General features: G+C 33.4%; 1 protein-coding gene across 1 annotated transcript in view; it reads right to left on the reverse strand.

Annotated features, from left to right (window-relative positions):
- Nucleotides 1–10098, reverse strand: part of LOC107575938 (receptor-type tyrosine-protein phosphatase C-like) — a gene marked incomplete at its 3' end in the record, with an annotated part of 15300 nt that extends 5202 nt beyond the window's left edge. Inside the window, exons 1-18 of the mRNA XM_016262245.1 lie at nt 10012–10098; nt 9077–9148; nt 8609–8626; nt 8425–8487; nt 6274–6363; nt 6085–6174; nt 5434–5523; nt 4568–4630; nt 4285–4365; nt 3553–3663; nt 3431–3448; nt 3080–3319; nt 2534–2728; nt 2303–2413; nt 2043–2174; nt 1447–1584; nt 1141–1293; nt 540–754 (exon numbers count right to left, since the gene is read on the reverse strand). Of these exons, the coding sequence (XP_016117731.1) occupies nt 540–754; nt 1141–1293; nt 1447–1584; nt 2043–2174; nt 2303–2413; nt 2534–2728; nt 3080–3319; nt 3431–3448; nt 3553–3663; nt 4285–4365; nt 4568–4630; nt 5434–5523; nt 6085–6174; nt 6274–6304 (1668 nt within the window). The remainder of the gene's footprint in view (nt 1–539; nt 755–1140; nt 1294–1446; nt 1585–2042; nt 2175–2302; nt 2414–2533; nt 2729–3079; nt 3320–3430; nt 3449–3552; nt 3664–4284; nt 4366–4567; nt 4631–5433; nt 5524–6084; nt 6175–6273; nt 6364–8424; nt 8488–8608; nt 8627–9076; nt 9149–10011) is intronic.
- Between the last annotated feature and the right edge of the window lie 2201 nt (nt 10099–12299).

The following is a 12299-nucleotide window of genomic DNA, read 5'->3' on the forward strand; positions in this document are numbered from 1 at the left end:
AATATTATTACTTACCTATAAGGCCCTTAATGGTTTAGCTCCTGCCTACCTAACTAGTCTTCTACCACGCTGCAATCCATCACACTCCCTAAGGTCGCAAAACTCTGGACTTTTGGTAGTACCTAGGATAGCAAAGTCAACCCCAAATTCAGCACAAATCAGCACAAACCCCAGCACAAGCAAAACAAATTTAGCAGCCTCGTCTCTGATTGGCTGGAATTATGGCATATTGTAACGCTGGGTTATGTTGAGCAAGCCAGCCGTTGGCATTTAGAGAGCACTGAGGGCGGGCATCAAGGGAGCAAGCTAGTGAAACGTTGCACCCGCAAAAGAGAAGGTCTGCACACATCCAAAAACTTATTTTAAATGCAAAATTGATTTTTGTGTTCTCTAAATACTTTCTTCTTTGCGAGACAAACATTTTCTCCACAAAACACTTTTGCACGCTCAAAATATGATCTTTCGTGTGCAAAATTGTGGCAGAGATGTAATCCCATAGAATGACAGATGCTGAAAGACATTAGGAGGGATTCAAATACCTTCACATTATATGTTGTAAGGTAGTAAAGGTCTGGAAATGTAAATGAGCATTTGGTGTGGTTTTTAGAGATAGTTTCTCCATTGTATGTGATTTCAGCCATGAATGTTCCTTTTTCTCCATTCCAGACTATCTTTGTTCCCTTGTTTTCACATATTATATCAAGAGAATTGTGAAAAGGGTGTGTTACTTCAATGACTGATTTGAAATCGGGCTCTATCAAACAGAATGAAACAAAACATAATTTAGACACACAATGGCATATAATTTACATACAATTAGCATTTAATTGCAACATTTATGAAAATTACATTTAGCAGTAAACTGTTAATTGATTGTGAAGATTACATTATTAACAATACACATTATAGATAGAAAATGCATGGGGTGGAGAAAAGTTCAAAGCTGATAAGGACAAAATTTAATATTCAGTAAATAACCGCAAAATGAAGAATGACAGAGAAAATGGGACAGAAAAACAAGCACATAAAAAACACTAAAAGGACTGTATTTGGGCAAATCTCTTTCCAGCAAAATGTAGATCAAGTAATACAATTTAAATCAAGATTGTCTGTGGGAAAAATATCGAAAAAATTACTTACTGGTAGAAAGTGTTGCATTCATACCGGAGAACAGTAAATATGTTTTACTTTTGAATTCTGCATAAATACTGCATTCATAGCTTTCATATGGCATTAAGTTTGTAATACTGCAGTCTGTGCCAATGCCATTTTTGTGTTTTGTACAGTTTCCATCTGAAAGGCAAAACATACCTGAATAAGGCATAAAACATCTACTATGTCTACTAATATCATAAAAGAACTTGAAGCATTTTTACAGAAAAAGTATAGCGGACATGTTTCAGTGATGCTATATTGGCAAAACAGCAGGAAAATATGAGCTCTTACGATGACTTTTATAGAATTTGCAGCTGACTGAATAACTGTCCCATGTAATGCCTGAGCATTTATCTTCATCAAGTGAATTCCAGGATATTTCAAAAGAGTCTGTGGTTGTGTTCTTAAATCGTCCATTCTTTTGCCAATCTGTATGAAAGAAAAATAGAAATCACTAACAATGCAAAACAAATCTTTGCAATTCATAGACGATTGTACACAAGGCTCTTTAAACACAAACTATTTTACAGTGGTCTTATTTGGATTGCTCAGTTACACTTGTCAGCGTATTAGATAACATATTAAATAACTAATATCACCTTTTGTTAAAAAATAGCATCTTTAGGATATAACAAACAAACAAACAAACAAACAGACAGACAGACAAAAAAAACACACTAAAATCATAACTTTTAATTAATAGAATTGACAAATTGAGACAAATGAAAGGGACGAAACCAAAGATGTTGTTATAATATAATGATGAAAACCTTTTCATTGTTTAATATTATATTATACAATTTAATGTAAAGACATTCATATTGCTTTAAATGCACCTTAAAAGTCTAAATACTTGTTAGGCTCAATGTATTGTAATAGGAACTCACCGCAATTTATTTTAAAGGAGAGCTCATTACTCTTGATGGACTGATTCTCATAAGGATATACTCCAATGCAGGAATACAGTGTGTCTGGTAATAATGACACTGAGGCATTTAAACCATAAATTGTGCCATTTTCTGACAAATAAAGAAGAGAAAACTCATTCATCATCTGCTTGTCTGTTTAATGTAAATATAGTATGACTACATAATAAAAAATATGCATTATGAATTCACAGTGCCATCAAAACATTTCCATTACTTACTGTTCTCATCATTGGTGCAATTGATGTTAAGCATAGCATTACATTGTGTTGGTTTATTTGTCCATTCAAACTTAGAGGGAATAGTTTTTTTGAAGGTTATATTAGGCTTGACTGAAACAGAAACATTCAGATGATATATATATATATATATATATATACGTATATAAAAAAAAATTAATGTCGAAAACTAAATTGAATAACAGTACATCTGTTGAATTGATTAAAACCAACCTGTGGGCATGAGGACATTCATTGTGTAGTTACATTTGTCCAGTTTAATGGTGTGTGTGGATGTGCAAGAGTTTTGCTCAGTTATTTCAACACATTCAGTGAGATTCCATTTAATACCATTGAATTCTCCTTTCAAACACACTTTCTTCTCAGTCACATTTGTCACAACAGTTTTTGGAACAGTTTCTCCGTTTTCTGTACAAAAATTAAGAGACGCATTACATCACACTATCTATTCAGCAACATAATACAAATAGACAGTTCAATAACCTGACATATATGAATTGTTATCATTCTCTATTCTGTCAAAATAAATAATACAAAGTCCCCAAAGAGTATTTGGACACTTAAAAATCACATTTAAAAATGAATATCATTGCACTATGTAACAAAATATCAAACTGTTAAGTGTGAACAAATTGGACATTTTTGAGTGTGACTTAAGCATCTAAATACTATTTGAGGTCACTGTAAAGTATGTCCAATCTGAGTCTAGTTTAATATGTTCTAATTCATGCAAAAATATTCTGCCTGGGTAAAACTTACCACTAGAAATAAAAGTCTCGCTTCCATTGGGTTTGCAGCCATCCACACTGATGTTGTACACAGTGCATGGTTTTAACCATTCAAACAGTATTTTAAAGGCAGTTTGGTTAGATATTTCCTGGACACGGATCTCATTGTGATTCTCCTTTATCCTGATTGTGTAGTTTTGTTTCTCGAAGTCTTTGATATTCACCACAGGGGCTGTTGTGTTGTTCTCCCTCTCCATAAGGCTGTACTGACCTGTGTGAAAGTGCATATGAACATTCACAAATTTATAAAAAGCAAAACTATGTCTTGAACAAAACAACCAAAGTTGACTTCACACAACAGGTGTAATAAACAAATACTCACAAGGGAATTTTGTGGCACCTGAGAAAAGAACATGTAAAAATGTTAATAACCATAAATCAAGCATTTTTTGTCCCAATAAACATTAATCATTTGTTCAGAGAGCACAAACAGTGTGGTGTTACCCGTGATGTTGGTGAATGCGTGTAAGATTGAGCTGGGGTGCGTGGAGGTGAGAGGTGTGATGGTGGTGTTTGGAGGTGAGGTGGTGTCATTTCTTTCACCTGGTTGAGTTGCTAGTTGACAACAGAGGAGTTAAACATGACTGACCACACTACAGATGTACTGCAAAGCTCAACTGATGAATCAATAACGCATTTCAAGAGGCAAATCATTACCTCGACCTGGTGATAGTGGAGTATATTATATTGAGCATCACTTTATGTAATTTACAAACATATTAAATATTGTACTAATATTAGTATTAGCCATGGTAAATTACACAATTACAAATTTGCACTAAAATACCAATACCACAATAAAGTGAAGGTGCACAACCTCTGACGTCAACAATAACATTTATGGGAGGTAGAAGTTGAAAAACTGTTTGATATTAGTGAAACATTTTTTAATGTTTAAAAATAAATATTAAAAAATATGTTACAAATTAACATTAAAATTTATAATATAATTATTAACAGAATAATTAACATACCAAATAATAGACCTTTTACTTCATTTTACACTCTTTTTTTAATTTGAAAACAACATAACAATAAACACTACATCTCTACAAAATTGCCACATTTTTAAACGGGACTGTAAAAAGATTTAGTCCAGTACAGAATATACGTTTGTTTGAAGACTACTGGCACACCTGCTATATTCACCTACAAGTAACCTGAGAGCTTCATTACCTGATATAGCTGCAGACTGTGTGGTTGAAATGTTTTGTGGTGCAGTGATTAGAAGAGAGATGTCTGTTTTTGTAGCATTTCCTAGGACAGATGTCAACTTAGATATGATGTCAGATATGTAAAATTGTTTGCTTGGGTCTCTCTCATGCTTAAAATAAAATAAGACCAGATTAAATAAAAAGCTCAGTGATGGTGTGCTCATAGCACAGCATGATGGGAAGATGGAGGTCAGAGTGAGTGAGAGTATAATAATGCAGGAGTGTGAGTTTGATGTCAGCTTTACCTTCGGAGGTATCTGCAGATGTGTTTGGTGAAGTGGTGGGAGTGGAGAGATTTGTTTGAGGGTCTGTAATGATGGATAGACAGCATGAAGAAATATGTAAACATATCAAGTTTTCACTGATATATATTTTCTGACCGACATGTTCAAATCAGGAACAGCATAACAGAAATAGAGTGACACTTACCAGCACCATTTGTTTTAATTGATAAGACTTTGCTGTTTTAATGCATTATTATGTGGCTATATTAATTTTATTATTGGCATTTAGCAATGTTTTTCTGCTGTTAGAACAGACATGTGGTCCAAAGGGTGATGACTACAAACTGCTGAAACATGGTAAGTATTGTAACAGCTATTTCAACAAATACTCTAAAGTAATGGCAGAAGTAATGATGCTGTGATCAATGATGCCCATTTGATTTGTTAAAAATTCAGTTTGTTATAGATTACATTAAAATGACTTACATACAACTTTTCTATGATACAAATGCATTCAGAAACGAATATGTTTGATAGCTGGAAGACTACCTACATCTATTCACCTACAAGCTACTAGTAACCTGTGCTGTTGATAGAATGTTCTAACTCTTTGTCTACAAACTAAGTCTAAAAAAAAATTAAGAAAACTATCGCAAAAAGACCAAAGAAAAAAGGTTACAACAGTATAACAGGCATTATTAAAATCACATTTCATATAAAATAGTAAAAAAAAATAATAAATTATTATTTTAGCACAGGATCAAGATTTTTATTTGTTATTTATTTATTTTTTAAAGATATTTAGAATGAAGAAAATTCCATATTGGTAAATTAATAATAATAATAAAAAAAACAAAAACAAAATTGAATGTTAAATACACTGTTACCTGCAGTGGTGCTGGTGTTTTGTTGTTGCGAGGTGGTGCGTGTGGGTAAGATTGATGTGCAATTCAGGCTTTTACATTCAGAACCATTTCCTAAAAGATAATGGTTATTTGATCAAATAAAATGTTTGCAGTATCTGGTCCCACTTTATATTTGAAAAAACACTAATTGTTAGGTACAATGTACTTATCGTGCTCATATTGTATTGCAAAACACTTTTGCTGCTGTTGAGGTGGGACACGGGTCAGGTTAGGAACAGGTTTCACATATTAATTAAATATGTAATTACATGCAGGTACTTTTAAATATAAGTAAAACATGTACTGTATGTATACAATAAGTGCATTGCATCAAATGATTAATTTAAATGTGAGCACATAGTAGTTATTTACACTTAATATAAATTGGGCCCGTATACACTCTTAAAAATAAAGGTGTGAGAGTATATAGTCCTGTATGAGAAGGTTGGATGTCAGTGACCCAACATAATACCAGATTTTTGTATTGTTCAAAAAAAAAAAAAGGATTATTATTACCATAAAATGTGTAAGCTCAAAAATATGCTAATTTATTTACATGCTATAGACTGAAGAAAAACTGATAAACTGGTAAATTATACAAAGCATTAAATATAATGTTAATTGCACAGTTACCTGCAGTGGGGCTGGTGTTTTGTTGTTGCATGGTGTGTGCGGGTGAGATTGTTGTACTTGTCTGAGTTTCTTTCTGATTAGAAGTGCTCCCTATATGATGAGTATTTGATCAAATCAAATGTTTATCTTACACTTTTATCACAGATATGAAAAAAAAAACATGAAACATGAGGTTAAATACACAGTTACCTGCAGTGGGGCTGGTGTTTTGTTGTTGCATGGTGTGTGCGGGTGAGACTATTGTGTTTGTCTGAGTTTCTTTATGATTAGAAGTGCTCCCTATATGATAATTAGTATTTGGTCAAATAAAACGCTTATCTTATAAACCCTTTTTGGTCACACTTTAGTTTGGGAATCAATTCTAACTATTAACTAACTATTAACTACGACTTTTGCCTCAAAAAACTCCTATTGGCTGCTTATTAATAGTTAGCAAGGTAGTTGTAAAGTTTAGGTATGGGGTTGGATTAAGGTATCTAAAATATGGCCATACAGAATAAAGTATTAATATGTGCCTTATAAGTACTAATAAACAGCCAATATGTTAGTAACATGCAAACTAATAAGCAACTAGTTAATAGTGAGAATCGGACCATATACTAAATTGTTACCTTTTTTTAAACAGATGTGGGAGAAAAAAAACATGAAATATGATGTTAAATACTTCAATATAAATATGAGTGAATGTTTAAAATCTATTTTTTATAGTTGATTTTAATTCATTGATATTTAACAGTAAATAATGTATTAGCATTAGCCATATTAAATGATATGAATATTGCAAAATGAGGTTTTGCAATGACATTTTAAAAAATAATCTTCAAAAACTTGTGATTGACTATAGCACTGGCATTCTGAGAGTATGAAAAAAAGGATAATCAGTACTTTTGTCATGTGATTTTGGGGTTTCTGGAGCTGTTTATGTGGGTGAGGAGCATTAATGCTAAAGGGAAAAGCTAGTTCATTATGGGTAGTCCAGTATGGAATATACAATTGCTGGGAGACCAACTCCAGTGCATACAAAACCAACCTTTACAGACATGATATTTGCTTATCTTATGTACAGTATTACTTGCAACAGTAGCCTAAAATAATGACTACCTGGTCTCATGGCAAAAACGTACTTGGGGGCACTTTTTTCACAATTACTTGAAAAATATTATGACTTCAAAACAATTTTAATATGGTGGGAGATTTGAAAACTGATGCTTTTAAATGTTTGCATCACACATATCCAGCTTCATATCTATGGGTTTATATAAACGGTAGGTTTGTTCGGTATAGCTCACGGAGTACGGAGACGTACTTGAGAGGTGAGGAGCTCCGGTTCGATTCCCGTGTAAACAAAACAGTTTAAATATTCATATAAGTTAGTTCAAATGGCACGGTTGCATCAACAAATGCATTTTTATATCAGTTTTGCATTTGTTAACACTATCGGGTAGGTTTAGGGTTGGGTTTGGTGTAGGGCATATTTCCAACATGATAGAGCATTAACTTTTAGCGACAGTCCCCGGATATTTGAATTCTGAACTGCCAAAATCCGTACCTGAAGCAATGTAATAAAACACAGCAATACCTAGGCCTATATTAACGTAATAAAAACGTGCCAGGGTTCACGTATTGAACCCGTGTTTTAGCGCCACTCAGTGGATATTCCTTTTTGAAACTGCGGCGAAACGTGCAGTAAGGTACATAAAAACGATGTTGCAGAAAAGTACCCAGAGGTACGTATTTTTATGAGACCAGGTTGAATAATGATTTGGCTATTGGTTGATAATATTTTTGCTGCCTGTATGTATGCCTCATATTTATTTATCATGTGACCTACAGTAGATAACATTTTATGACAAGTTATGACATTTTGATGAAAGATTATCAAGGCATGTACTTATTTCCTTTCAGGAGAGCATACACTGACAAATTGTGTATAATAGGACCAGGATTGTGAACTAATAAAATACTAATTGTCTATTTTGGTTTCATGTTCATTTTAAATGTTCAAAATTAAGAAAAAAAAGGCCAAAATGTTACAAAACTACACGTTACATTTTGGAACTAACTAACTAAATGAGTGCATAATTGCAGCACAGGAACTGGATCTTTTTTTTTTTTATGTTATATATGTTATATTAGTAACTATATTGCAAGATTTTTAAATGTGAAGCCTGCTGTAGCCTAAAAGGGCTTGCTTGGGTCTCAACAAACAAACAAATAACACCTCTTGCTCAGTGATGGTATGCTCGTAGCACAGCGTGATGGGAAGCTGGAGGTCAGAGTGTGAGAGATTGTGCGTGAGAGTATAATAATGCAGGAGTGTGAGTTTAATGTCAGCTTTACCTTCGGAGGTATCTGCAGATGTGTTTGGTGAAGTGGTGGGAGGGGAGAGATTTGTTTGAGGGTCTGTCATGATGGATCGACAGCATGAAGAAATATGTAAACATATCAAGTTTTCACTGATATATATTTTCTGACCGATATGTTCAAATCAGGAACAGCATAACAGAAATAGAGTGACACTTACCAGCACTGTTGCCTGCACCTGTGGAAAGTGTGAGATAAAACCACATTAATTACCTTCATCAGAATTACATTATGCAACTGAACCTTTAATCCGAGTCAATGGTTTTTGAGACAAAAGGAAGTGTTTTCTCTTGTTTGTTTGTTTTTTGTGCTTTTTTTAAGACTTTGCTATCCTAACTATACATGATTATGTGGCTAGCTTAATTTTATTACTGAAATTTAGCAATGTTTTTTCGCAGTCAGAACAGACATGTGATCCATAGTTGAAAACCACTTTTACAGAGGAATGTGTATATATATGAGAAAATGACAGATAGAGAACAGATATATGATGTTTAAGAATTTTTAGAAATGGGATTTTGAGAATACAAGAAAACTATTATTAAAATGTCCTATTAAAATAACAATAACATTAATATTAATACAACTCATACTTACTCATTTACAAATAACCTGAGCACCTCATTACCTGGTTGAGATGAAGACTGTGTGGTATGTTGTTGAAAGCTGAGTGCAGGAGTTTTCTGTGTTGTTTTGAGCTCTGTTCCCAGAAAAACACACTCATATAAAATAACTAATCTTAAATGTTTTTATAATGGTGACAACTACAAACAGCTAAAACTTTGTACTGTAAAGCTATTTCAAATACTCTCAAGTAATGATGCCGTGATCAATGATGCTAATTTGTTTTGTCCAGACCTATTTGTGAAGTTACAAAAAATGTTGTTCTTGATTATATTAAAAAAATAATTTTCTATAATGCAAATGTTTTCAGAAACGAATGAATAGGATTGATTATTGGAAGACGAGTTACATCTATGCACCTACAAGTGATCCAAGCACATTAACTGGTTCTGATGACTGTGTGGTTAAACTGTGTTGTTGCGGGATGCGTGTGGGAATGCTGTGTATGTTGGCATCTGTTCACAGGATAGGGGGTAACATTATTAATTTAAAAGAACTAAACTTTACAGGCTTTAAAGTCAACATGAAATGCCATTCACTTTTTGAATTGTTTGCAACAGTAGTCTAAAATAATGCCTTGGCTATTGGTTAATATTATTTTGCTCCCCATATGCGTGACTCATATCTATTTATCATGTGACCTAGATGACACCAGCCAAAAAGAAAAGTCAAAAGTTGAAGAAATGGAAAAAGTTGACTTTTTGAAAAACAATAGGAAAAACCTAATATATTAATATTAGTAACACAATAGAAATATAACACTGCTCATGACACAACTAATCCATGGCTGCAGCACTGATGATGTGATTTTGAAGGAGAGCTTGCAGTGCAGCATGATGGGAGGATGGAGGTCAGAGGTTATGAGTGGGACAGATTGATTGAGAGAGATATAATGCTGGAGTGTGTGTCTGCTGTGGTGATGCGTGTTGTTGTGGTTACCTTTAATGGGAGGTGAGGCAGAGGTAAGAGAAGTGGGTTGCGTGGGATTGATGGATTGGTCAGCAGAATTGCCACCTAAGTGACATGATCATATAGTTTAAACTGGATCCAAAAACAGTCTATATGTATAAAGTTGACAATTAACAAACCAAAAGCAGCACTAACCACTAAAAAGCTATATATATCTTTGTAAAACAACATCTGTTTCAAAGTAAAGTATTTACCTACCCATATACAGTATATATATATATATATATATATATATATACACACACACACACACACACACACGACAGTTTTGATTACCTATGATTTTTTTTAAAGAAATTCAAGTAACACTTAACAATAAGGTTTCATTTGTTAATTGTTAGTTACCTACATTTGTTAACATGAACTAGCAATGAAATACTTCTAAATAGTGTATTACTGAAATACCCATATACCCAAATATATACTGAATGCTGAAATATTCACAATGCAAGCGGGAGAAGTCTCATATTACGGCCATCACGATCGCAGATGACAACATCCCGGATCAACACTGTTCATGTATCGCAGGGTACGATTAAATTAATGTACATTTAACCAGTTTAATATGGAGAGGCACTGAAATATAGACCTTCGTTTATGTGTTTTTGCCCTACACTGTACATGATGTGAGAACAGTTCGCTATTTAGGTTTGTAATAGCATCGTCTCACTAACTTTAACGTTAGCTAGTTTTAGCCAGAGATACTTTGCTGAAGCACAAGATGACATTAATGTTCTGCTTGAGCAGATGGAAATTGTAACTTAATGAGTATGGAGCTTATAATATGACAAAACTAATTGAATTTGTATAGTGTAAATTTGAATTATTGACAAGTGTCTTCTAACAAAACTGAATATTTTGTGGCATTTAACATAATTCTGAATTTGATTTTTTTTTTACTTGAATATTAAACATTTGAAATTTAACACAACTGAATTTTTTTATGGCAGAGTTTTATAGACGTATTTTCAAACAGCAATTTATTTTGTTCTGAAATCTTAGACTGCAAATATCCAGTTTTTAAAAATACAGCTTCAAGTTTTCAAGATGAAGAGGAAATTCGGAACATCAAATTCAATATTCTACAATTCAATACGCAGAAATTCAGCTCGTAGAGAAAGTAGTTCAGAGGTAATCCACAGGGAAGTGTAGATGATCTCCGAAAAGTCAAACGAAGCATTTTGGCCAATTAGTAGTTTTCTGGCGTGAGCGTGTGGTTCAAGATCTATTTGTTCATGAATCGCCCAGAGGTAGCCTAAGTGATTCACATTTATGGTTTTATACTTATATGTCAGGTTAGCATTCTCAGCATGTGAAACATTTGTCTAAGCGGTCTCTGGTGTTTGTTTAAAGTATATTTGGTGTGCAAGTGATTAGCATGCCACCGTGTCTACACATGATGCGAGCGAAAGCAAAAAAGACAGTAGAGCCCATTGACTATAATCAGTGATATATATTCATTATTATCATATATAATCAGTGATATATATTCATTATTTTTTTTTTTAATTTTGAATGGGGGTGCTAGCCCCTAGTGCCGCCCAGTAAAGACTATATTATAGTGACATACAGGAGTCATACACTAGGTGCGCATGTGTCCGTTATTATTGATGTGCAAACAAACCTATCTGCACTCATGGCGCATGGATCGCTATAACATCATATTTCTGCTTGAACACAGTTCTGTATATTCATGTAGTTGTCAAAATTAATGTACAGAAAGTGTTTTATAACAGATGCTCGCTGAAGAAGCATGTTTTGGAGACGTTTCTGAGGATCAGTTATGTACATATGGGCATCAAACGCTTCAAATTCGCTTATTCTGACAGAGGAACTATTCACTGATGACATCGAGCCACCTTCCGATCGATGAGTTTCCACAAATTCAGAATGGTTTCATTTTTCATTTGTATTTTGGTGCGTTTAGTTATTCTGCATGGATCTGTGTGTGCAGTCCTTTGGCATCTCCCTGTGGTCTTGTTTGGTATGGCAGGTTGACTTGTGTAAAAAGTAAAAAAAAAAATACAAATACAGTGTAGCAATGACAATATCTTCAATTATTTACAAATAATAATTTGCTTAGTAAAAATTAATTATTTAAAATAAATGAGTTCCCTGACGACTAAATTGCTCAGTTTATTAAAAACAAACACATTTATTTGTTATAAAAACTAATCAATTATTGCACACCAAAAAACACTCTTGCATTATATTCAGCATCTCTTTTCTCTGAAACCCAAAACAGGCTCCATGTAAAA

This window comes from Sinocyclocheilus grahami, unplaced genomic scaffold (assembly GCF_001515645.1).
Source record: "Sinocyclocheilus grahami isolate Dianchi unplaced genomic scaffold, SAMN03320097.WGS_v1.1 scaffold3024.1, whole genome shotgun sequence".
Classification (NCBI taxonomy): domain Eukaryota; kingdom Metazoa; phylum Chordata; class Actinopteri; order Cypriniformes; family Cyprinidae; genus Sinocyclocheilus; species Sinocyclocheilus grahami.